Source organism: Ambystoma mexicanum, chromosome 9 (assembly GCF_040938575.1).
Source record: "Ambystoma mexicanum isolate Mex_15411 chromosome 9, UKY_AmexF1_1, whole genome shotgun sequence".
In the NCBI taxonomy this organism is placed as follows: Eukaryota; Metazoa; Chordata; class Amphibia; order Caudata; family Ambystomatidae; genus Ambystoma; species Ambystoma mexicanum.
The window spans coordinates 801,464,961-801,492,204 of record NC_090931.1 but is presented as its reverse complement, the minus strand read 5'-3'; the positions used below and the strand labels follow the sequence as shown (position 1 = coordinate 801,492,204).

Here is a 27,244-nt window from a genome sequence, read left to right as displayed (position 1 = left end):
TTCTTGACACTGTTGCTTTGCGATTGGAAATTGACATGGGGATCAGGACTGGGTTCCAGGCACCTCATATATAGTTGATCCTTTCAGTGCTGTGCCAATGAAGTGTTAATGTCTCATTTGAATATTCTAGATTTTCGTGGTCCTAGTGCCTGCCTAAAGCCATTAGACAGCGGCAATTGCGCAGCAAAAGAAAGAAGATTCTATTACCACAATTATGTGAGGAAATGCCTTCCCTTCCTGTACAGCGGCTGTGGCGGAAATGAAAACAATTTTACATCTCGAAAGTCATGTCTGAAGCTCTGCAAAAAAGGTACGAAGACCATATTGTTGAAAAATAAAAATGACTGGTTTCCATCTTTTATTTTACAGCTTTCACAAGAGTCTTAAGTTAGCCAATGTTTTTTATGTCCATTATTTTTAATGTGAATAAACCTACGTCATGGGAGTCATCAATAGGAGCGTGCTATTGCTAATCACCTTCAAATACAGTAGAATTACATACATACCTATCTCACTTGTTTTCCCTCCAATAGCTATATCATGTTAGGTAGCAACAGTATACAGGCCGAAAAACACTTTGCTAAATAGCCATTAGAGGTGCCTGAGTTGCTCTGGAGGGCCACCGCACTTTGGTCCTTGAGAAAGCAATTTGCTACCTGTTTCCAGCGTATCACAAAATGAATTTGCCTTCATTGACTCTAAATGAGAAGTATTCTTCGTAATCAGTGATTATCCTGAAAACCCGGCATGATTGCGGCTCTCGAGTATATCATTTGCTTTGTATAGTTGTGCCTTTAGGTGTCTCCTTTCCATTAAGTAACACTGTTGGCCCCTGTCTGCATGTCACTTTGTGGCAGTCATTGAGCCTCTCTGGCTCTTCCTGATGCCATGATATATGATGTCTCACTTGTGTGCCCCGTTGACTGTACATAGTTCAACCTTTTCCTATTTAACTTTGTGAAGATCTATCATAGACAGTCCCACCGTATGATCACTGACATTCACATTCATTGCTTGTAGTCCTAGACAGAATTACTTTGAACTGAAGCTCTACTTTAGTTGGAGGGGGAAGAGTTTCACTTATGGCATCATGACAGCTGATGCAATGCATTAGCAAAGCAAGGAGAAGCATATCATTCAGTATCTGCATACATTAGACAGACATCAGTACTGTGGGAGCAGCGAATCAGGTTGCTCAGAACACAGCTGCATCCGACATTAAAGGCCTGCATTCTGAACAGGCTGTTGGCTGCTCTACCATGGTGCACCCTCTTCTCCCGCTCGCTGCCTCACCAGCCCCATATCCAATATTAAATATAAGTAAAATAATTTGACTTACGTGCTGTTCCCTCCTTTTTGTGCCGCTTCCAACTGCTATAAAACATAAACACTGGAAAGGGGTTCTTTTGATGGCACCTTTTCTATTTCCATAGGAGCCATTTTTATTGTATTTTTTTCCATTGGTGAAGAAAAACCTTGCACTTCCCGCAACCAACATTTTTTCACAAATAAAAAACATTGCATCCTGATCCCTTTCCCTTGCTGGTTCAGCCCACCTCTGCCACTTTAAAGGCTGTTGGCCCGCTAAGCCGTGTTATCTCTGGCAGCAGGTTGTTGTTACCTGTCAGTACAGCACACCACTGTCTGATTAATCCACCGAGCTATTCTCAGCAGCTACCTGCTAAATATGCATGTGTCTGTCTTGTTAGTTTTTCTCCCAACGCCAAGGAATAGTCTTTGTTTTTTTTACCTTGCAACTGTCAGCCTCTGACGTTGCCTGGCGGTAGAGCATTGATTAGGCTGGAAGTCGTTCTGATGTCACAGTGGTTGTTTACCCATGCAACTATGTAGGTGACAAAGGCAGCAGAAATCAGGGGGAGATAACATTCTATTTAAGAAGCAATTTTCGCAGCGGCTGCATTTACATTGGCGACGATTGTGATGACCCTGAGTGCAACGCGGATCCAATCAATGAATTGACTATAGCGTCGGCCTCTCTTCAACAATCTGCAGCAAAACCTTCAAAATAAGAGGTTTGCTATCTAAGAATGTTCGGGGAAGAGTAGTCGTCTGTGACACTCTGTAAAAGAACCTCACGAAAGTGGCTAAAGTTTTAACATTTTATTTAAAAAAAAAAGTATATGCAACTCAGTTGGGGGTTACCAGACTAGGGGTATCCCTGCTCGACCTCCAAATGCTCTCCTATCACCGTAGCTAGGATTTCCCTATTAAGCCATCATGATTTGAAATATCGGTAGATTACTGCCAGGGCACCCCTTCTTTCTGGGCCCATTCCTTCCCTAAGAGGAGCCAAAAGGCTGTGGCCTTACTCCCACACTCTCCCCCAGGAACTTCCTAAGGGAGGTAACAGGTTAGTCTGCTTCTTCTCACACGTGTCTTCTTCGTTCCATTTCTCATTTTCTCTAAGTCTCACTTTCTCTCTCTCCACACTACATCTTTGACTAACTGTTCTCTCCTCTTTCTACTATCTCCATCATCCAACTGTTGTCTCTCCTATCCCTGTACTCTGCTTCCTGATCTTACCTCTCTTCCTCTATCTAGTTCTCTTCAGAGTCCTTCCCCTGGTCTTGCTGCTCTCTCTCTTTCTCCACTCTCCGGTCTCTGCCTGTCAACTCCTAAGTCTTCTCTCTCTCCGACATTACTCGCTCCCACCACTATACCTGTTTCTACTCTCTTTTCTGTGGGTGCACATACACACTCTCACACCCACCGCCGCTGCATAACCTACTTTCAAACTCACCTCTTTGTGCTTCTCTCTCCAAAAGCCCTCCTACTAAATCTATTCTCCTTTAATATTCTCTCCATACTCCCTCCTGCTCTCTCTCTGTCTCTCTCTCTCTCTCTCTCCATCTCCTATTCACTCACCCCCTCACCTCTCACTCTCTCCCAACCATGCAATACTTTCTAACACTCACTCAACTCTTTCACTTTACCTCACTTTTTCCAGACAGGCCAAACCATTCCTCTCGAAGTGCTCCTCAAACCGCTCAGCACCAACCCATGGCCTCCTGGTCCACCTTTTATCCCAAACTGAAACTGGCGGCTTTTTATACCCCTGCCTTTCCGGTTATGGAGCTCCACTTGTGCTCCCATTGGCTCTCTATGTCAGGGTGTTCCCCATGGCCAATCTGTAGCTGAGCTACGGCTCTTGGGGCTGGGACTTCCCCTGGAACTCTTTAAGAAGACTTATAGCCCCGCCCTTTTTTCCATCTCCATTGTTTCACTCCAAGCGTTGTTGAGTTTTTGTGCAAACATGAGTTGAGGAGGGTTTCTGGGACTCATCTTCAATCTTTTGCCAGCTCCAGTTCTTGGCTTGCTTCCCCTACTGCTCCCCTGTAGTGAGATCTGTGAAGCCCAATGTTGTTGTGGTGCTCCTTTCTAAGCCACTTAATAAGTTGGGGGCTTCACAAACAGCAAATGTTTGTTAAACCAAATCAGGCCTTGGCTATAGTGTCCAGGAGCATTCTGGGAGCTACAGTTTTTCTTTATTTGGTTCTTTCGTCTGGAGGATGCAAGGGATGTTGCTTGCTGTAATTACGGTGTTCTAGAGCTGCTCTGATTCCGATTGCTTCTTGGGGTGCTCTAAAATGACAGAAATAGATACCTGGCCGAGACAGATGTTTCTAGGTACAGAAATAGGGACAGTGATACCAATAGCCCTGCATGTATTCAGACCCTCTGAAGAGCTAGGGACTGGGGTCCCTCTCAACTCTCCCATGAGACCCCTGTGGCAGGACCAGCTCTGGCTGAACCCTCACAGGTCACCTGCCCTAGGTTGCGAGGGGTCACAACACCCGCTGAAATGGTCATACCAATGACCCAGTTACACATGTGAGTAAAGGGTGATATGGGAGGTCACACAAATGTTTTTGAGATTCATTTTCCCATGGGTAACCTTTGGGAAGCAGAACTCAAGTTGGCATGTAGTTAGCTGGTCATGCAAATTGCATGCCTTTATTATTGGTGCAAAAGTGTCAAGCGTTTTTTGAAGAAATCCCCTTATTAACATACTCTGAGCTGCATTACAGCTTCAGCGGAAGCACTGAAACAGCCAGTATTTGCAAAATGCGGCCTGTTCTGGCACCCACCACATTACAGGTAGGGTAGCAACTATCACCAGGAAACACACCTGTATAAACATCACTCTATACAATTTGAAATACCCCCTTGAAAATCCATAATCTTTTAGGCCACCCAAGAGGTGGAGTCAAAAGTTTTCTGAAGTTTTACAAAAGGTCGTTTTCTATACAGAAGGGGCGTGCAAATGCTTCCTTTGAATACAGGATGCCAACGGTTTTTATAGAGACATTGGAAGGGGGTAAAAATGTGGGCATCTCTGATCTTCTCACTACCTTTCTCATGTAATTTATGAAAGGGTAAGGATTTACTTTTTTCTGTATTAAATTTATTTTACTGTTGTGGCATGAACCATTACTATAGACACAAAGGGGACTGGGAGTGGGTTATAGGAACCAGTACACAATCCCTACGTTTTTTTACACATAATTGTACAGGACAGGTCTACAGTTATTTAAGCAGTGTAAAATAATCACCCACCCTCCAACCAAACAAACTGTCCCTTCGAGTATGTACTTGCCCTAGATGTCGGAGATGTGCCACTTATCTAGGGTGAGGCGACAGGGAAGAGACTGACCCTATAGTTCAGCTTTAAAAAAACCACTACTATTCACAGTCTATGTCCACTCTCAAAATGAAGGTGGAACTGGATAGAAAAAGTAAATGCTAAATATTTCAAGTGGATTTTTAGAGGCACGGCCAGCGGTCTTTCAGAAAATCCACTTCTATCACCACTGATATACTTGTATTGCTGTAAATGGGAAAGATTTTACGGATTAAAAAACTGGCGCGAATTGTAATTACCACCAGTGGGAATCCACCAAAAATTCCATCCGACCTGTAATGAGGCCATAGGTGTTGTCCATGAATCAGGCAGGTCTGTAGTTCCAGCTTCCATATCCAAATCTCAAACTCATATTAAAAGTCATCAAGTAGATCCATGTGGAAGCTCTCACATAGAACAAAAACCAACTCAACATCGGAGGGAGGGCTCTATGAACCATGGCAGATTTTGCCATTTTCGCAGAAAATGTTTGTTGTTACTTTTGGTCCAGTTAACTTGGTGTTTTTTTGAGTGATGAAACCTGAAGCAAAACATCTTCAACTGAAGAGGTAAAAAGAACAGGTACGATGTCCTTTCATCGCGGGATGTTTTTTCGCGGGTTTTTATGCCACTTTTTCTATTTTCGGAAAAACCCATTGAATTTTTTAGGGGGGTTAGTAAATTATATATATGGGGTGTGGGTGTTTGGGAATAAATACAAATTAAAGAAAATGGGGGGTTGGGAGGGAACTCCCCAAAAATAATGAAAAAAAAATGTGATGGGCTTTTTCGTAAACAAATCGTGGTAAAAAGCCCTGCGGAAAAACATCCCACGATGAAATGATATGGAACCAAAGAACATATTACTCAAGATGGCCGAAATTAGTAAAGGCTGACATGGTGGTTAAAATACTGTTCTGGAAAAGGAACAGAGTGAATCGCTGTAATATGAGCAAAGCGTTTGCATCAATTCTAAGTAATCAAAAGTTAATCATGCTATAAATTGATATAGTGTAGGAGACATAAGTGTTCATTATCAACAGAAGGTCCCCGTGGCATGTGTTCCAGATTCACTGATCGCTGGCACCTTGGTATGGGCCCAGTGTTTTATTCTCTCTACACGTTAGATTGCTGCATGTAAGTCAAAGCATGCATCCCTGAAGTATGTGGTGGTCACTGCCATGTTTGCGGCACCATTTGAGCCCAAGACCTTGACATTTACATTCCATAACGTGAAGAACTGCAGTCTTGCTATGGCCATAATCACTGAGCATGGGCTACTTGCATACAGTTCCATTTACCGTGTGACTATGAAGTTTATGTGATGCAAACCAGTGTGCACTTTTTGCTAATAATTTCAAATGACAAGTCATAAGATAGTTAATTATGTTTGTTTTTAAATATATTAAAAATCAATCAACATTGGTCCGTAGTAACGCGTAAAGAAATTGGTGTAAACATATCAAAATTGGGGTGTGATGGGCATAACTATGCCGAAGTTGGATATAAGTTTTGGTCATGGCAAGTGGAGTGTTCCCGGGGACATGCTGTAATATTTCACAACAGAAGAACTCATCCGCACTAATGCTGGTCGACCAAAGCATTCAAAGTGTGACATGCCCTTATGCTTATGACCTACTGCTTTGCATGTGGACTGCTCGAAAAGATGACATTGCATAAGGGCATTTCACATGTTAAGTGCTCTGATAGACCTGCTCCCTTCCGAAACCCTCCTTCCAGACCAACATCTTTCCTGGACTCTACCACACCCCTCAAATGGCTATTTTTATTTTTTGGAACACTGCTGTGGTGGTGTATAATGTGGTGAACACCTGGACCGACTTCGAGATCTGCTCCCTCGTCTGCCCCCTCCACACATCTGTATTTCCAGTCCATTCTTTAAATAAGATGGATCCCCTCATGATACCCTCTTTCCTGCTCCACTCAATTTGGTTGTGTTTAAATGGATGCTATACCTAATCCGTTTCCCTCTGTAAACAACATCCCGATTTCCTCTAATGTGCTTGTGCATTAGAAAGGCGAGTGAGATATACTCACTTCGCATGCAAGCAGCTTTGGGCCCGATTCTGAGGTGCACGCAAAAATAGGAAAGTGTTCATCTATGAAGAATGAATCCTTTTCCTTAAAAGCACTTTATTGAATGAATCCTTTTCCTTAAAAGCACTTTATTCTGGTAAAGTGGTGGTCTGGCATCAAAGCTATGACTTTAGCATTTTCCTGATTTACTGCTTGACAACAGCCTTAGTGACCATGAGAAATGCAGGGTAGGTGCTTCTACTTTCAAAAGCACTGATTTAGCAGTTAAAAAGGGGACTCTTTTTCCTTTCATAAGGAGCATTCTTTTAGGAAATGCTCACAGTGCCACTGGTACGTAAACACTATCTAAATGATAGATTTAATCAGTTTATGCTTAGGGAAAGCACAACATTTGCCCTCTAATATTTCCACCCACCTCATAATGGTGGTGCTGGATACTGGAGGGGAGAATATCAACTTTCCACACTACATTTGGCATAAACTCAGAATCAGGCCCTTTGAATCGCTGCTCTGGCAAACATAGAAATGGCGTGTTAAACTTGCAAAGCAACAAAGACCACGCTTGAAACTTCCACCCAGAGGTTCTGAAAAGAAAATTGCCCGTTCAGCGTAAGAGAAGAAGAAAACCTGACATACACAATATACAGCGAAGAAGTAAGTCCCACATGGAACCTCGGAGCAGCAATCACTGAGGCTCCTAGCCCACCAGACAAAGATCAACTACGATTGTGCCTAGGGCTAGTAGAATACTATTTTAAGTTCATCCAAAACTTCTTCTCAAGAACGAAACTAATGAGGAAAGAACAAAAGTAGGAAGGGAGTTAAAGTGGACACCTGAAGCACAAGAAGCTTTTGGGGTCAACAAATGAGCCGAAGTGGAAGCCCAAGGTCTCAAACCGGCCTGGCTGCAGTGATGACTTAAAGTAAAAGACACTCAAAGTGCAGCACCAGCAGCCTCAGAAAGGAGATGCTAGCGTGCACATGGACAGCTGCTTATTTCTGCCCGTACATTTGTTGAAGAACATTGGAGATATGCACTGATCAGAAGCCTCTCATTCATATGTTAAGACCAAGTGGAATGAAATGATTCACACCAAGGTTTGCCAGAATTGCTACTAAACTTCTAGAATTCACATTTAAGATGAAGCAAATACCAGGCTAAAAAAAATGACCGGGGCAGACCACCAGGGGGTGCAGAGAAAGATGGCCGCATAATTGTCGGCTTCCGTGCCTTCTGGATTCAAGAGAGGATACAGCAGATCCACACATTGTCCACACCGATGAATGTGGGAAACCAGCTGTGTGGCCGACTGGGAACGAAGTGGGGATTGAATGGCAATCTAGATTTTTGTTAAGCCGGCAAATGAGAGCTCTGGGTGAAGTGGCTGAGAAAGAGGCTTTGTGGTATGCACAGACGCTCGGCGAGCCTGTGGTGAGAGAGCGCTCTGTTGGGCCTAATCATGCAGATAAGGCGGAAGTGGTGGGACTGCTCCCCAGGGGCGCACCTTAACCCGGGGGACTCCTGCGGGGATCCGGAGTGCTGTTGGGCCAGCAAACAAAAGCCGCGACGGACTGCGGCAGTGGGAGGCCACAGATGGAGCCTCTGTGAGCAGCCAGGTGCTGTAACACAATCCGTGAGTGAGCAGAGGCACTGGACTGGGAGTGCCCACTGGGGCTGGGCAGCACAGAGAGGGATAGAACGAGCCAGTGGTTCAGAGGAGGTGGTGTGAGAGTGACCCAGTTGGTGGTACCAGGCAGAGAGGCCAGCTACAGTGACCTGCCTCCCCATGGGCACGCCATATGCCTGGGAACTCCCTTGGGAACGCAGATTGCAGAAAACTGTGCAGCAATAGTGGAGTTCCTCCAGTGGCTGCGGGAGCCAAGGACAAAGTGGTGCCCTCAGTCACACAACGGCAAGAATGCTGAGCCCGCCGTATCCATACGATGTAGGTCGGTAGGGGGAAGGTTTTGCGCCGCACAATTCCCCTCCAATTTCTACAGATGCCTTGTCTGTTTTTCACTTCAGTATTCTCAATGCCCGTTCAGTCTGCAATAAGTCTCATTCTATTCTTGATCTGTTTTTCTGTTCTAATTTTCACTTCCTTTGTCTTTATGAAACTTGGATTACCCCTGACAACTCTTTTATACTAGCTTCATTTGTTTCTACCCTATTCCCTCATAGTCCTCGCCCTCTCAGACTCAGCGGGAGGTACTGTGGTTCTCTAGAATTCCTCCTGGACTGTTTTACCATTTTTTTCTGGCCTTCCAACCTTTAACTCTCTTGAATATCATTTTTCTTCCTTCTCAGGCCCCTTTTCCGGTCTAGCCTCTTGTTGTGTATTGTCCCCTGGGTCCAACCAGTGATTTTCTGGACCATCTTGATCTCCTTCTATACTTTCTTCTTCCTTCTTCGTCACCTTTTTTCCCTTTGGGTGACTTTAATCTCCCTTCTCCTAATCCTTCCTGCTCTCAGTTGATCTCATTTACTGATTCCTTTTATCTTCAGTTGTTCCCAACCTTGCCCTCCCATCAGTCTGGATCTTCTCTTGACCTAATCTTTTCCTCAGTGCCTTCAGCCATGTCTGTGTCTTCTTGTCCCTTCTATGCCTCTGATCCCCTTTTACTTTCCTTTTTTCTCCCTCTCCCCTTACCCTTTCTACTACTCCTCTTTCTTCACCTACTTTTACTCGTCGTAATCCCTGTTCCTTTGACTCTGTATGTTTTCTCTCTTCTCTACTCTCTTCTCTTCCATCTATGCCTACTTTCCCTTCTTTGTCTCCTTACGTGGCTGCTAGTACTCGCCATTCTACTTTGTTGCCTGTACTTGATTCTGTCTCCCCTCATTATTCTTTTACTTCCTCTCGTAAAACTCCTCAGCCTTGGCTTACTTCTGATTGTATTTCCCTCCGCTGCCGTCTGCGTAAAGCTGAACAGCACTGGAAAAAATCTAGATCAGCATCTGATCTGGCTGCACTTTCATCTTTACACTCTTCTTTTGACTGTGCCTTACTTGCTGCAAAGAAATCGAGCTTTCAGATCTTACTTTTTCTCTTTCTCACCACCCTCGTCGTCATTTCCAACTTCTCCACAACATCCTGTCTCCTAAATCCCCTGACCCGTCCCTCCTTTCATCTTTCTTCCTCTGACCTTGCTAGTTACTTCACTTCTACAGTTGCTAATGTTCATTCTGCTTTTGCTTCTTCTCGCAATCCTTCCTCTTCTTCCAGTTCACTTTCATACTCTGTATCCTCATTTTCTCCTCTTACTGATTCTGATACTTCTGCCCTTCTCACCCGTGCTCATCCAACAGCATCTCCTTCTGATCCTCTTCTCTCATTCCATATACATATATCTATATGTCTATCCCATCTTCTTCCTTATCTTACTTCAATCATTAATTCGGTATCCAGTAATAAAGTTGCAGAGATTAACCTGCGGTAAAAAAAGCAGATATTTAAAAAAATTCACTTATTTCACGTATATGTGTGGGGGTGGGTTATGGTAAGTATTTATGTTATGGGGAGTGTTGAACGGGCCTGCAGCCGATCTCCCCGATATATATATATATATATATATATATATATATATATATATATATATATATATATATATATATATATATATGTGAAATTTCTTTTTTTTTAAATGAAAATAATTCAGCATTTTTTACCGCTGGATTTATTATGGCGACTTTATTACATGGGACCATTAATTGTTCCCCTTCAAACTCATATTTCCGTGCTACCTTTAAGCATGCTCTTATTCTCCCTAGTCTAAAAAAAACTTTTGACCCTTCCACTCCAGCAAAATTTCCCCCAATTTCACTTCTTCCCTTTCTTTCTAAAATTCTTGAGCGGGCTGCATATGCCCAGGTTGCTAGTTTCCTAAATTTGAATTCTCTTCTACCACTGCTTCAGTCTGGATTCCGTCCTTCTCATTCTACTGAGACTGCATTGTCTTCTCTCTGCTCATCATTCTAAGCTCTCCTCTATACTTATTCTTCTCGATCTACCTGCAGCATTTGGTACTTATTTCCTCACTTTCTTAGTTGGTTATTACTGGGTCTGTCCTTGAATGGTTTCACTCCTATCCTTTGCAGTGGTCCTATTCTCTAACTTGGGCCGGACACACCTCTTCCTCACTTCCTCACTTTCTCTTCTCTACGGTGTCCCTCAAGGTTCTGTACTTGGCCCTCTCCATTTCTCTCTTACACTGACCCACTCTATGCTCTTATTTCTTCATTTCATTTTCCCTTTGATCTGTACACAGATGATACACAAATCTTTCTTTCTTTTTCTTCCTTTGACTTTATTCTGCACTCCGCTGTATCAACTTGTCTTTATGCTGTCCAAAACTTGATGTCTTCTCATTTTCTCCACCTCAATCCTTCGAAGACTGAGGTTCTGTTTTTTCTGACTTCAACTATTCTGTCTACTCTCCCTCCTCCGTCTCTCTTTTTTCCTTCTACCTCTATGCCCTAATTCTCTTCTCCACACAATTGGGGGTTATTTTTGATCCCTCGCTTTTCTTTAAACTGCATATCTCTTCTATTGCTCGCTAATGCCGCTATGCCCTTTTTAACATCTGTTGTTCTCACTCCTATCTCTGATTTCATGCTACTGAACTTCTTCTGTTCTGCCTGGTCTTTTCTTGTATTGACTACTGCTCTTCTCTTCTTCTTGGACTTCCTGCCTCACATCTTCTTCCTCTCTGATCTGTTTATAATTCTTCAGTTTGTCTTCACTTCTCTTTAATTTTTCGCATCTTCTTTACTGTCAATTTCACTGTTTCCCTTTGAGTCACGTCTTCTCTACCATTTTTGTTGTACTGTTTTTAAATGTACTCACGCCTTGACTCCTCCTTATCTTTCTTCACAAGTCTCGTTCCATTCTCCCTCTTGGACTCTCCAATCACAGAATCTGCTTCTTCTCACTGTCCCCATATCCTGCGGTGCTTCTTCCCGTTTCTGATCTTTTGCCCGCTTAGCCCCTAAACACTGGAATTCTCTCCCTCCATCTATCTGCTGTCCTTCACCTCTTTGTATTTTTCAATCTAACCTGAAAGCTCATCTTCTCTCCCTTCTTCCTACTTAGTGATGTTCCGTTTCTCTCCCTTTCCTTCTATTTTTACAGTTTTTTGCATTATCAAGTACATTGTACCATTTTTCTAATATTTTGTAACAGTGCTTTTGGCGATAGGCGCTTAATAGATTAAAATGTATTTATTTATTTTTATTGCGTCTCAGCGCTCATCAACATTTCACAAATACAAAACTCATCCTCTACAATAGTCCAATTTAAAAGAAGCACAGTTAGAATAATACAAAATGTTTAAGATCAAATTTTCCTAAAATGAAAAAGGAAGCAGAGTTGCAACGCAATCAGTAGGATTTGGGAGTAAGTGAATGCTCCAGAGAGGTGCCCTCCATGCTTTAGATCTTTAAAAGACCATATGCCTGGAGGAATTGGATGGCATGGGTCATTAACAGTCTCATGGCCATTTGTTAGCCTCTCTCAAAACATTTCGGATGACAACCATTCTTCCCTTTCTGCAAATTGGCCCAAGAATATCATCCTCAAATCCCAGGTATCCCTACATTCGATTAAGATATGTCTAATAATATGAGGGGTGGGAATCTCACAATGTGGGCAAAACTTTTGGAGTTCCTGATCTTTATCCCAGTAAAAAAGTACCTCCCCTGTTTGGAGAAGGTTCAGTCGAACTCTTAAAAAGGCATGCCTCAACCTCCAACTTGGGGAGTGCCTCAAGTACCTGGGCAAATAACCCACTTTTTGCCATAAGGGGAAAGAGATTTAGCCACAATCAGTTTACGCATACTGTCGATTGTCACAATCCAATCTGCTTGTTTCAAGGCTTCCTTCATCTTCAGTGGATTGGTCACGAGAGTCTCAATGTCGCTTTCGCACGCTATTAGGAAACCCCCTACTACAGTTTTCAATTTTGAGAGGAACAGTGATGAACACTGTTTCAAGTGCACACCCATGTCCTCATACAATGAATTGTTTTCAGGGGTCAATATCAATCTGAGGAGAGTGGTCAACTTCCATTCAGTGTGTGATCGTAGGGACTGTAGCCCCAACTCATATCTGAGACTTGTCATTGGCAAGCTTTGTCGGAGGCCCAGCACCCTTTCCATATTTGGCCCTCCATTCTCAACCAATCTAGTTTCCAAAGGAGTATCAGAACAACTTTGCCAATGTAGAACCTAACAATGGGTAGTATGGAGAACTTGTAGAATGGAGCCAGAATCTTACGCATTTGTGCTGTTAATTGTATGATCTTCCCAGTGAAGTCCATTTCAATTTTGGTGCAGGATGGAGAGGCGTGCAGGACAAAGCCCAAGCTCATCACCTCTGTGACTACTGGGATTATATGTTCTCCCAGGGCCCACTTGAAGTTTACTTCCCGACCTCCTAAAAACCATTATCTTTGACTTCTCTGAGTTGATCAATAGGTAATTTTCCTTTGCATAGTTTGCGTAGAGCTGATCGTCCACTCTGACCCGGGGCATGCGTGAAATGTAGAAACTTAAAGCTCTCCTAGGATCCAACCTATGGAGCCTGTCCTCTTCCTTACCACCAGGATGCGGTGGAGGATAGAACGCCAGAAGAATGACCTTCTGGCTTAAATGAAATTCCAACACAACTTTCGGAAGAAAGGAAGGACGAACCCTAAGGACAACCCTGTCCTTATGAAACACCGTGAAGGGTGGCTTAACAGAAAGTGCCTGCAACTCACTCACTCTGCGAGCGGAAGTAACCACAACTAAAAATACAGTTTTCAAGGTTAGCAGTCTCAAAGGACAAGAATGAGGCTCAAAAGGAGCTCCCATTAGGAATTTTAGAACCAGGTTCAAATCCCAACCGGGCACCTGGAAAGGTGACGTGGGAACACATTAGTGAGCCCTTTCAGAAACTGAGAAATCAAAGGAATCGTAAAATAAGAATACTCCTCAGACGAGTGCTTAAATATGGACAGCGCCGCCAGGTAACCTTTAATGGTACCCACTTGCAGGCCCTTGTGGGCTAAAGAAAACAACAAAAACAGAACCACAGGAATGGCACATGAAAAAGGATCCACATTCTTAACCCTGCACCAGTTGCAGAACTTTCTCCAACGGCAACGGTACAGGGACTTTGTTGCGGGCCTTCTGGCCAAAAGCAACACCTCCATCACGTCTTCAGGGAGGTCCCAATGCTTATACCTCAACCTTTCAGAAGCCAAGCATAAAGGTTGAGGGACTTGACCTCTGGATGGAGAACCTGACCCCCCTCCTGTGAGAGCAGATCGTCTCGGTAGGGAAGATGGCGTGGAGGGCAGATGGACATGTCGAGAAGATCCGGGTACCACGTTCTCCTGGCCCATGCCAGAGCAATGAGGATCATCCGGGAACCGAACCTCCGTAACATCCGTAGCACTTGCGGAGTGGCAGGTACTGGAGGAAACACGTACAGCAGTGGGAAGGACCACTCCACTACGAACGCATCCCTAAGGCTCCTCTTGAAGTAAATTCCCGCGAGCAGAATCTTTCGCACTTCCGGTTGACACTGGTGGCGAAGAGATCCACTTGTGGGGTCCCCCAAAGGGCAAAGATCTCCAGGAGAATCTCCTGAGCCAGCTCCTACTCGTGAGAGACTGTGCTCTGCCTGCTCAGAGTGTCAGCCGCCGCTTTTTCGTCTCCGGCCAGATGAACTGCCGAGATCGAAATTTCCTGCTGGATGGCCCAGAACCAGAGCTGCATCGCCTCTCTGCACAGAGGGAGAGACCCTGCACCCCCCTTTATGTTGAGGTAGTGCATGGCCACTGTGTTGTCCGTCAGGATCAGGACATTCTTCCCTCGCACAGAAGGCACAAAAGCCTTCAGGACTAGCCTGATGGCCCTCAGTTCCAACAGATTGATATGGAGTCTGGACTCCGATGGAGACCAGCAACCGCTGACTGTGAACTTGTTGGCATGAGATCCCCATCCTGTGAGGGACTTGTCCGTCACGATCGTTACCTCCGGCCAGGGAAGCCAAAATGGAGCCCCCTTCATCAGATTGCCTTCGACGGGCCACCACAGAAGATTCTGGGCGGCAGAGGGCGGCACCTGAACGGGGTCGACATCCTGCCGGAGGACTGCGACCACTGGAGCTTGAGAGCCCATTGCAGAGATCTCATCCGCAACCTGGCCTCTGGCACCAGAAGAATGCAGGATGCCATGATGCCGAGCAACCTCAAGAACTCGAACGCCGGGAGACTCTGGGCATGTTGAAACTTGTGCACCATCTACAGAAGGTGATGAGTCCTCACCTGGGGAGGGAAACACTGCCCCAGGGATGTGTTGAGCACTGCTCCGATGTACTGGAGCCGCTGGGTTGGCGTCAAGTGGGACTTCTTTAAGTTGAAGGAGAAGCCCAGCTTGTGAAGGGAGTGGCAGGTGACTGACAGATGATCCAGGACTTGCTCGGGAGAGTGCGCCCTGATCAACCAATCGTCCAGGTAGGGATAGACATGAATCCCCCCTTTCCTGAGATACGCTGCCACCACCACCATGAGCTTGGTGAAGACCCTCGGGGCAGAGGTCAATCTGAACGGCAGGACCCGAAACTGAAAATGTGAATCGCCAACCACAAACCTCAGGAACTTCTTGTGCTTGGGATGAATCGGCACATGAAAATAAGCGTCTTTGAGGTCGAGAGACACCAACCAGTCCTGAAGTTAAAGGGCCTGGAGGACTTGAGAGAGAGTAACCATCTTGAACTTTTCCTTCCTGAGGAGCTGGTGCAAACCGCGCAAGTCCATGATGGGTCTCAATCCCCTGTCTTTCTTCAAAATCAAAAAATAAGGGGAATACCATCCCTTGTCCCTTGTTCTTCTCTGCTACAGGCACCAGTTCTATGGTGCCTTTCTCCAGCAAGGATTTGATTTCCTGCGCAAGGAGCGGATCCGGACTCTTCAAAGAGAGATTCCCTGGTGGATTGTCATGAGGCCTCTGCTGGAAAGGAAGACAGTAGCCGTCGGCTATGATCTCCAGAACCCACACATCTGAAGTAACGGCACGCCATTCTACAAGATGCTGCGCCAGCCTTCCCCCAACCAGCGAACCATGGGACATGGCCTCATGACTGAGCTGAAGCGGCTGCAGCGTTGCCTGAGGGTAGAGAGGCAACTGCCTGGGCGGCCTTGGCCCCTCGAGTACCTTGTTTTCCACCTCTGGCACTCCTACGGTGGCCCCTTTTGACTTGCAGCCCCTCTCGATCTACCAAAGGAAGAGTAGTATCGAAAGGAACCTCCCCTCCATTGCTGTCCCCTAGGACGAAAAGGCAGAGGTTGGCGAACTGCAGCGCTCAACGACTTTGCTGCAGCTTTGGAGGTCTGCAACCTCTCAAGGCTCTCATCAGCCTTGCTGCCAAAAAGATGTTCACCATCAAAGGGCATGTTGAAAAGCCGGGCTTGCACATCAGGAGCAAACCCTGACTTCCGCAAACACGCAAATCTGCGCATTACGGTGCTCGCCACCATGGACGGGCTGACACAATCTGCCATGTCCAGACCCGACTGAACAGATTCACACATGGCATCCTTGCCATCCTGAACAAGAGCAAGAAAGCCATCCCGTTCCTCCCCTTCGGGAATATGTTCAGCCGCCAAAGAGACACAATTCCACAGAGTATGAGTGAAACGTGCTAAGGCACACACAGAGTTGGCAGCCTGTAAAGCCATACCCCCTCAAGAAAACACTTTCTTTGCCCAGCCATCAAAACGGTTGTCGTCCCTATCAGGAGGGATGGTAGGGTACAACGCCTGTTTTGCAGGGGCCGTAGCCACCTGCACCACCAAACTCTCCGGAGTGGGGCGCGTAGTCAAGTAGCTGGGCTCGCTTCTGGAAGGACAGTTTTTTTTTGGCAAAGACTTGCCCACTGCCGGGGGACTCTCTGGACCAGTCCAAGCCGCTGCCACCCTTCTTTGCAAGGCCATATGGAATGGCAGTACCGGGTCAGTTGGTGGACCTTGGTCCAAGATGTCTGTCAGGTCATCCTGCAGAAAATCCCCTGGTGGCGGAAACCACCTCAAGTACTCCCTCACCCTCGACATGAGGCACCGCTATGAGGATTCAGCATGCATACCCGGCTCAGGCCTGCCAAACTCAACCTCCGGGGAGGTGTCCAGACCACTGGCGTTGTGCAAAGACTGACGCAGGTCTTCTAACTGGCTATGACCAGATAATAGGTCATCAGGAACCTCCTCAGGAACCAGACCTTTATCAGACCCTTCATCCACCTCAGAAATATAGTCAAGAGACTGGAATAAGGGCACAGTAAAAGGCACATGTTTGGACTTGGGCAGAGCCTTCCTCAGGGTTTCCACCGGTCTCCGGGGCACCTCGGAGAAATCCTCCGACCTCACAGGCCCCGACGGTCTCAATGGCATCGAGTACCGGGACCTGGAGCGGGCATGGCTAGAGCGATCCACCTTGTCCGACCAGGACTTCGAAGGTTCCCAGTGATCGCGCTCACCGCTCGAGCCTGAAGGCATGCAAACTGTGACTCTAGCACGTTCCCTTCCGACGACTTTCGATGGCGCGGACGGAATGGAGCCCTGCGACTGAAAAATCGCCATCATCTCCTTACTAAATTAATCCCATTCCGCAGGAGAGGAATGCTTGTTGGGACAAGCAACCCGCCGAAGGGCCCAGTCCTCGGATGAGGACGGGGAAGGTGACCGGTGACGGCGCTTCCGTGAGTGCCTCGAAGGTATTCCCCATGTGCCCTGGTACCCTGGCCCCTCACACAACACACAGCTCCTTTTTGTGTCTGTGTGTATGTGTGCGTGGCCTTCTGGATGCACTGCACAATCTGCTCATCACAGCCCTCTTCTAGTACTTTTTGCGAAATGGCCCCTTCGTTGTGGCATGACATGCTTACATTGACAGTGGTAATTGCAGCTTGTTGTAATTTTACCATTCTTCCTTTGAGGCTGGCTGGTTATTGGAAAGCAGAGCGGGCCACATCGAGGAAGGGTTGGTGCAGTCTTCAACCTCCCATCTTCTTGCAGCAGACAAGAGATCGATAGCTAGGCCAATGGAAAAAAGCAGGTGGGTGGGCTGGCGGACGAGCAGTCAGGTAGTAGACTGGCTCGCGCATTAACATCAAGATGCACGGGCAGATGGAGAGAGGCAACAGACAAACAGCCTCATTACTAGTATAGAGGTGCAGTAAAAAACAGCAGTAAAACGGAGGTAACTCTGTTAATGCCTCATTACCGCACCGCCGTACTATATAGGTTTGGCAGTGAGGTGGAGGAAAAATGCTGGAAGTAATTCCGTCGCCTTATCTCCAAAAATAGGCAAAATCAGTTTAATTACCACTGGTGGTAATTCTACTGAAATTCCCACAGAGTCCTATGTGTGTAATACCACCATACCACCACGTGTGATCCGGCTGTAATTCCGACAGATAAAGTGGCAGTAAAAGTGAGTCAGAGTTATCACTGGAATACCGCCAAACCTGTAATGAGGCCCAACATGATGAATTGACAAACAGATAGGTGGAGAGAGCCTTAAGATGTAGATACATTAGTTGAGAAGAGTTTATTACGTCTAACAAATAATGTACTCCAGTGGAGAATGTGTGGTGGTGGTGAGGCAGCTGAGAGCAGTGGACGAGGCATCCTTACAATCTGATGAACGAGTTTGAATTGATTGGAGGTGGTCGTTTGTTCTTGATGTTGTCAGAAAACACATTGAGAAGCTATAATGTTTCGCTTTCAAAGAATGATCTTTTAAACTGTTCTTTTTTGTTTCTTTTTCCCTTAGATTCAGTGAAAATCAGGAGGAAAAAAAAGAAGGAATCATTGAAAGCAACGTCTGATAAAATCATTGTTGAGTTGTCTTGAGTGATGCGGCTAGAGAAGGACCCTGGATCAAGGGGCCAACTACGACCTCTGCAGTATTCTAGGAACTGACAAATGTCATATTTTAAGCAACCAGTTAAATTAATAACAAGATATGCTTTCTACTTTGTGTTTCTTTAACACGTTTCCTCATTTTGTGCTTCTTGAAAATTCCTTTGATTATAAACGTGGCAGTTACGGTTTAGTTGTTTACACTGTACTATTGACTGACTTCCTACCCGGCATGTGAATTTTTTTTTCCCTAAGTCTTTGATCACTTCGCATTGCATATTTCCAAATGAAACCTCGCCTCGTGCTGAACACACTATGCAGGTCAAAGGCAGAATTTGCCCTCAGACACATTACTGTGCTCGCTCGTGTGAAGCTACTCCAGGCCATCTGCGCAAGATCCCTCTCCCGCAAACCAGTAACGGCTGAAACCACACTGAGATGTTCAATAGGAATGATCACTAGGGAGATGAATAAGGGACTTGTCTATATACAATTGTGAAGGCGGTTCTGAATGTGCAGCCCCAACATCCTCCTGGCTAACCACTCCTTTACCTGGCCACCCTCGCACCACAGACCCACAGTTCTGAGATCAGCAGCTAACCAATTGATAGCACCCACCTTTATGTGGTACAGTGCTTTGAAATCGCTGCATGAATACATGGTACAAAATTCCCTCTATCGTGAATGATAAGGATATTGCAAATCCCAGGGGGAGTGGAGTTTCGTGAACATATAGAGGCAAGCGGGCCGAAGAGTGCCTTTGTACGGTTCTCAAGCTCAGCGGTGAGTGACTTGCAATATCCTTATAGAATACATTAGGTGGTTCAGTATCTTGCTAGACAGGAGTGAGTCAACTAAATGTCACAGGCATCAGAGAAGTTTATTTGACACAAAAAGTATGCTTTTTGTTTCTAGAATTTCGCATTGTTAATCTTCACATAATTAACACCAATCTGCAAGCCAGTGGCAAACTATGACCATAAGTATTATGGCACCTGTAGACTTCCATTCATGATGGAGAAAAATAAAGGTACAATCATACAGATTATGCAAGTTATTGTATTATTGTCTTGTTGGTTTATTGTGTGATTTGTCTTCTTTTCATGTCAGGTCTACAAAACATGGTATTAGTTTAGTGCACGCAAGTCAAACTTTCACAAATAATTACACTTTTCTGTATGGCAAGAGCTGGGAAACAGTGTATTCAAGTGGCGAATTTGAAGACTGTTCTCAAATCCACCATTTACCATTTAACCAGTGTGAGTGTGTGTGTGAGTGTGAGAGAGAGAGTGTGTCTGTGTGTGTGTATGCATATGTGCATGCATTTGTGTGAGAGAGATAGATCCTGGTTAACTAATTTAATCTTATAGTGACTAACCTCTAAAAAGTGCCAGTCTCTAAATATTTCAAAATAGTCAGTCTTTAAAATTGATATAATTCCCAGTTTAAAAAAGTATCACTCGTGATTTTAACTAGCTACATTGTTGCTTTACAGTAACTATTTCTATATTGCATACCTCAGTCATTTGTTTCTTGGCACACCAATGACAACACCGTTTGAAAACTGCAGCCTTCCTTAAGACTCAGTGGGCCTCATTACGAGTTTGTAGGTAGCCATGCCCATAATAAGGGCATGGCTACCCCCAAACTCTGGTCTGGGTCCAACAAAAGGGGACTTACCAGGCCATTCCGACCTTGGAGGGCCCGGTAATTCCGTTGCTACCATCATGTACAGCTCGCAGGTGCCGCTCTGCATGCCTGGTCTGACCAGGCGTGCAGAGCGGCACACGCGAGCAGCACTCATATTGTGGTGGCCCGGTATTATGCCGTGGCCGCCACTGTTGTGATGAGGCCGAGTATAATTTCAGATATGCACCTTCCTGTTAATTTCTGATCCATATCCCCCATCTATGCTGTGGTATGCATATCTTCCCCATGACTACTCTGCTTCCTGTATTCATGCTTCAGCAGCTGCACATTCTGTGTGTCTGCTAGTCTGAGTTCTGCACCTCTGCTGGGGGATGTGTCCCTTTTTCATATGGCTACTGATCTGTGTCCTGCCCGTATACATTTATCGTTGCTACTATTCTTAAAATTTGTCATGATGCTGTGCTAGAACACATGTACTTTCATTGTGGACTGCTAATGTTGGCCTTGAAATGTCACTTGTTTATCATTCTGATTCCAGGACAGACGGATACCATGGGTCAGTGGACCCGAATGGAGTTCCTAAATGTATTTCCATATTATTAGCCAGGGGGGTATCCCCCCTTTTTTTCACCTAGAAAACTTCCCTTGCACTTACTGAGTCTACCTTCACTTCGCCAGATATTTACTTTGTCATACATTTACTTCATCATGCCTTTACTTCGTCTGCATCGTCACATTGTGAAGATGGCAATGCATGTGGCTAATGTCAGCTAACGGGGTCAAGGAGTGACAGGTGTTAGAATATGGGGTAAAAAAAGAAGAGGTATTAGGGGGTCTCCTCTTGTAATGACTAAGTGAACGCTACGGGAAGTAAAAGACTGGAGAAGTAAAGGTATGGAGAAGTAAATGTGACTACGTGAATGTATGGTGAAGTGAATGCAGGGGAAGTAAAGACAAACATCCATCAGGGGTGGATATCACGCTGAGGTCTGTTGCTGAGGCAGTTGAATGGGGCGGTGGCGGAGGGGCTGGAGGTGTCAGCTGCCGATCTGAGGTTTTTGGATCCCTTAATTTCCTTGGTTTGGTCAGGGGTCCCAAACGTGTGTGCCCCCAGACCTCAAAAACCCTTAAAATGGTAATGCCTTGGGCCTTAGCAGTTTGTTGCTTTGACATAATAAGTTATTGCAGGGGGTAGTGTGGGGCACCAGTCTCGTGAGATCGGAGCCAGCTGTCCTCTCACAAGTCTTGGTCCGCCCGTGTAGCAGAACACTACGAGAGAGAGCGGGACGACGACAGCGAACTCTAGGATAGCAGTCGCACCTATGGCGCTCGCCCTGATGAATAAAAAGAAGGGTCCAGAGAGAAGGGACCTCAAGTCTGCACAGTGAATAAAACTGTGCATCCTGCTTATGGTTACTGTATCTATATATATATATATATATATATATATATATATATATATATATATATATATATATATATATATATGCTATAAAAAAAGGTTAAACCTGCATTGTGTGGAGGCTCCTCTTTTACAAGGCCATGCCATAATTGGCGACAAGGAAGGTATCACATCTGTGGCCCCACCAGAAGGATGCAAGGAGCAGCGCCACCCCCAGCATTCCTACCGACGCCATGTAGGCCAGTGATTGTACGGCCCCAGTGGGAACTACTATTTACCACGTTTGTGGTTGCATGGGAGGGGCTGGATAGGCCCCAGGAAGGAAGAAGGTGATGCTGCTGAATGCCATCGGGGTTGGAGGGGAAGATGATTTTTGCCAGATTGAAGCCTGAACCAGTGCAAGGTGAAGAAGATGATGTGTATTGGGAAGCCATCAACAGGATAGTCAAGAGATTCCCGGCCAAGGACAACACTGTGCTACACAGGATAAGATTCTATAATAGGAAACTGGAGAGCGCTGAGCCGGTCGTTGCCTATGTTACAAGACTGAGCGAGATGGCGGCAATGTGTGAATTTGGGGGAAACACAGAAAGCATGATACGCGGCATGTTAGTGGTGCACATTAACAGCAGAAAGATACAGGACAAATACATATTCGAAAAAGAGCTGCAGTTGGACAAAGTCATCTAGCTAGCCAGAGCAGCAGTAGAAACTGAACTCAGACACAAAGAAATTGCTGGAGCATCACAAAGTGTGGATGTACACACCCTTCGGTATCGTGGAAATAGAGAAAGGCCAGCAAATGGCATCCAAGAAGAAAGAGAGAAGCCGAGGGAACCTTTGAGATGCCACAGATGTGCCAGTACGAGACACTTCTCGATTGATAACACATGCCCGGCCAGAGGCAAGGAATGTACCAACTGCAAGAAAATATAGTATTTTGCCATAGTATGTCGATGGCGAGGGAGAAAGGTGACATTGATAGAAGTAAAAGAAGAAGTGGCGGATTAAGATTAGTCCGAGGATGATCGACCCAAGGTCATTAGGGTAAACAGCACAAGAGAGAAACCCCACTGTTTAATTGAAGTTGATGGCAATTAACCCATATACTTAAAAAGAGCTGGTAGGAAAGCAAAAAGTGGAGGTCTATAAAACAAAGCATCTACCCAAAGTATTTGGAGGGGCCACTGTACGCCTGTTGGAATAAATGACAGGAAAAGTAGAATTCAAATGCAGACAGAATGACATTAGAAAATATTTCTCAGAAGAGGGACCAGGAGTGCTAGGTTTGGTCTGATCAGGCGAAGTTGAATATTAAGCTGGATCGCAGCATTGAAGATCAAGTTCCATCCATAAAAACAGGAGGAGCATCGTTGTTAGGAGAGGAGTTCCCGAAAGATTGGGAAGAATAAAGAACTATGTACTGTGAAGGCATCATGACGTATGACACAGACACAGACAAAAGATACAAAATTAAAAACAAAATAATGTATTAACTCGAATGTCAGGATGGCACAAACCTTAACTTGCCATTCGGTAAGGTGGGATTTCCCTACCTGAATGAAACTGAGGAATGTCTGAGTCAAAGAGTTCAACCTAAAAGTCTGTCAGTGTCCAAAACCTATACTTGCCCTCAGAATTAAAGCTAAACAATGTGCAGGGATGTCAGCAGCAAAAGAAATAGGGCCCTATTCATGGAATTATTTGCACAGTTCAAAGTAACTTTGCACTGCCGACACAAGCCCTTATTCATGGAACTGTGCAAAGTGTGTTTTTGCAGTGCAAGGTCTGTGCAAAGTCAGTGCATAGTCATTTCTGCAGTGCAAAGTCACTTTTCAGCAGTGCAAAGTTACTTTGAACTGTGCACATGAATCGCACCCTAAGTGTGTAACTCAAAGTTCAGAGCTTCTTCCAGCTCGCAGCTCTCTTTAAGCTCCCCTTCTTCAAGTTCAAGAAAGTTCAACAAAATTCTAAAAATTACCTTCTCACACACAAGGTAATACATTTCCATACAATCTTCGGGGTTCCCTTCCATAACTCCAAAGTAACACAGTTCAAAGCACAAGGGTCTTGAGGCTCCGATTTCAAGACAGAATGTGTAGTTCATTAACTCTCAGGGTTCCCTTCCCCAAAATTAGCAACTTTTCTCACAGATTCAGTCTTTCAAAAGTTCAACGTAAATCTAGGTCCACTTGTCCCTCCTTCTGGTTTATTTCTAAAGTTCATTTGCAGTACATTTCTTTGGTGTATTTTACAATGTCTTTGGGTTATCATACTTCAGGGTTCACTGGTCTAGGCGCAGGTGTCAAACCACACGGTCGACCCATCAAAGGTTGTGCAACATGGATCCCTAGGCTCTCCAACCTACACAGGTCCTTCCATGCCTGCTCCAGTGCACAGAGTTATCTTCACTCCACTGCCCTTTGTGTTGGCCTCTTGGCTCCACATGCAGGTTCACACTTTTCTGGCTTCTCCTGGTTAGCCTCTTGGCTCTGCCAAAATGTGTCACACACCTCTTGCCAGGCTTTGGCCTTGCTGTACTGCATTCACTCTTATAGTTCACTTTGTTAGAGGTTGTGCCCATCTTCCACCTTTCGATTGCAATCTTTCACACTTGTACTTATATATATATATATATATATATATATATATATATATATATATATATATATATAACTTCCATATGCATATTTCTTCTTCAGCTGCATCTTGCTTTGCCCATAGTACCTGTACTCCATTCCACGTTATCATAAATTGATAAATTGAATTATAAGGTTTCTTCAGTTTAATATTCACTGAGTATTCGTTACGCTCAATTTCAAGTTTTCCTTTGGTTAGGTATTCCATATGCATTTGGTATATGTAATTCCAACTTTCCATTCGGTTTAGAAATCAAGATATATTCATTATGCTCAATTTTAGGTTTCCATTCAGTTCGGCACTTAATATGCATTCACTCGATTCAAAGTAACCCTTTTGCTCAGTTCGATATCTGTTAGTTCACTCGCAGCCTGCTACAAACACCCCGATCAGCCAGTGCCTTCTTTTACACTCACTGGTCTCCAGCGTTTCTCGTGAGCTGCTGCTGCTGCTTCTCTCTTCCTCAGCGGTTGGCAAGCCAACTTTTGCAAGTCTCGCTCACATATTGGGGCATGCTGTGCACACGCTGAAAGCTCTGCCACCTCTGAACGGACGTGGATGGCGTCCCGCTTCCTTCTGTGACACAGCAGCTCCTGCTGCTGCTTCCATATTATGGAGGCTCCCTCTCTGGACTGCTGGCCGGTGTCATGGCTTCTCCACAGATCCCATCATGGCTGCCTCTTGCAAAAACGCGTCCTCTGCCTCCCTGTTTTTCCTTTCTGCAGTATGTTCTCACTCTCTTTTTATACGCCTGCAGCCTTCAAGCAGGTTGCAGGTGAGAATCCTTAATTAGATTTACCTGACTACAATAAAGGGGACATGCCTGACGGTCACCATACTCTGCATGCATCTTCCCCGTCCCACTAGCAGAGTGGTTAAATGAAAGTGTAGTGTTCATTCCTCTTAGTCTCCTCTTCTTTGTCTACATACTTTTACAGGTTGAATGGGGACAAGTGAGGGAAGAGGTCTCACAATAACGCATAAAAGTCAGGGGATGGAGTTGGTTGGTCATAATTAGGGAAAGGAAGATACCATGTCTCGCCTGAGGGTACACCACTCCCGACCTCCAAGGACCCTCCACTCAAGTGATCCCCCCCTCGCTTCTCCACCCCCAGGTTCGGGATCCAAGAGTGATGGACTTTCCTTGGCTACCTGAGAAGAGGATCCAGGGGGCTTAAGAGTAAGGATAAGGATACCCTCAGGTTTCTTACAGTACACAAAATACAGTTGAGGGAGGGTGCATGCCAATCAAGAACAAAGTTAAGCCAGTCCCAGTCACAGTGAGAGCTGTGTTGCAGGAACCCCGCTTAAAGATGGTGGAGGAGGGCTCAGTTGAGATGGTTGAATTGTCAGAGTGGCTAAGCCCAGTTGTGCGGATCAAGAAACAGCAGTCTAATGATCTGAGAATCTGTATAGGCCTTCACAGCCTTAACGTGGAGATCATAATGGATCTACCTGTTGCTGAGTATAAACAAATTGATTCTAATGATGAAGGACGCAAAGTACTTTTCGAAGTTGGATATACGGGACAAGTATCATTAGATAGGTTTACACAATGAGTAAAGGTTGCTGAAGGCGTTCATCACCCCATTTGGCATGTATCGATACACCAAAATACCATTTAGTCTATCCTCGGCTGCGTCGTTTATTTCAAAGGATGATGGATTCCTTACTGTGAAACATAGGAAATGTATCATACTTCCACAACAATATCCTCACTTATGCTGAAAATGAAGAGACACAAGATGCAGTACTGTTGTTGTTGTTTAGCCTTTATTCGACTATGAGGTCATTTGTACATTTTGGTTATATTGACCATAAAACAAGAAAAATAATTTTAATCGCAATGATTGAGATACAAATATACATGGATATAAACAGTCCTTGCTCAACTCAATATTACTAAAAGACTAATACAAAAAGTAATCATGGGATTGCTAAGGATGCCTCATGTGTGCTTCATTGTGCGGCCATGACTGTGAGTAACATCTTTCTCCTTAGCCACGATTAGAGGTAGATTTGCAAAAAACAAGTGCATCTGCCTTAAACTAAGGAGTGTGCTCAATAAACTGCAAGATGCAGGAGTGGCATAACGTATGAGAAATGCATGATAGAATATCTGGGGTTAAGATATCACAAAACTGGATTAGCTCCAAGACAAACCTACTCCAAGCATTTGTGAATGCACCTACACCGATGTCTAAGGCAGAACTGAGTTTGTTCCTAGGCTTTGCAGAGTACTATGCAAAATGTGCACCATGGTTTTTGGAAATGACTGCACCCATGGGGTAACTACTGAGGAAAGGGGCAGAGTACTCATTAGAAATGTATCAGAAGGCAGCATTTAAAGAAGTAAAAATGCTGATAGTGGAAACCCAGTGCTTCTGACTGTTCAACCCCTTGTGTAAGGCCTTCATCATCAGTGATGCAAGTGCTTATGGTTTCCGGGTGACTCTTGCACAGAAGAGAGGTGACCTTGAGCATGTAGTGGCATTTGCATCCAAGGCACTGTTCGAGGCAGAGACAAATCACTCCACTATTAAGAATGAGATGCTCGCCTGTGTGTGGGCAGTTAAGTATTTCAGGATTTATATGTGGTAACCAAGATTTATCATGTCACAGATCCCAGGGGGCTCCAAGTCATCCACTCAACGGTGAGCACGTATAGCACCAAAGCTGCAAGAATACACAAATGAAATAATGCACATCACAGGATGGAGTAATTCCCAAGCCGATTGTTTGACTCACCTGCCCGAACTGAGTTCGAGGGACCACACGAGCCAACAAGACAAATGTATAGTGGAATCAATCAGAGATCTGAGAAGCAAGGGGCTCATGGAGATCAGCCAGCAACACTGCTCGAGGAATCAGTCAAAGATGAATCGATGCCGAAGTTAACAAGATAGGTCAAGAATGGAAGGCTAGACAAAGGGCTATTCCAGAAG

At 45.0% G+C, this 27,244-nt stretch overlaps 1 protein-coding gene across 4 annotated transcripts in view; it reads left to right on the top strand.

The window, feature by feature from the left end:
- Nucleotides 1-19,664, top strand: part of TFPI (tissue factor pathway inhibitor) — a 337,344-nt gene extending 317,680 nt beyond the window's left edge. For all 4 annotated transcript variants that reach the window (XM_069615771.1, XM_069615772.1, XM_069615773.1 and 1 more), the window contains 2 exons: nt 131-310; nt 18,519-19,664. In XM_069615771.1, the coding sequence (XP_069471872.1) occupies nt 131-310; nt 18,519-18,598 (260 nt within the window). In that variant the 3' untranslated portion in view covers nt 18,599-19,664. The remainder of the gene's footprint in view (nt 1-130; nt 311-18,518) is intronic.
- Nucleotides 19,665-27,244: the final 7,580 nt, after the last annotated feature.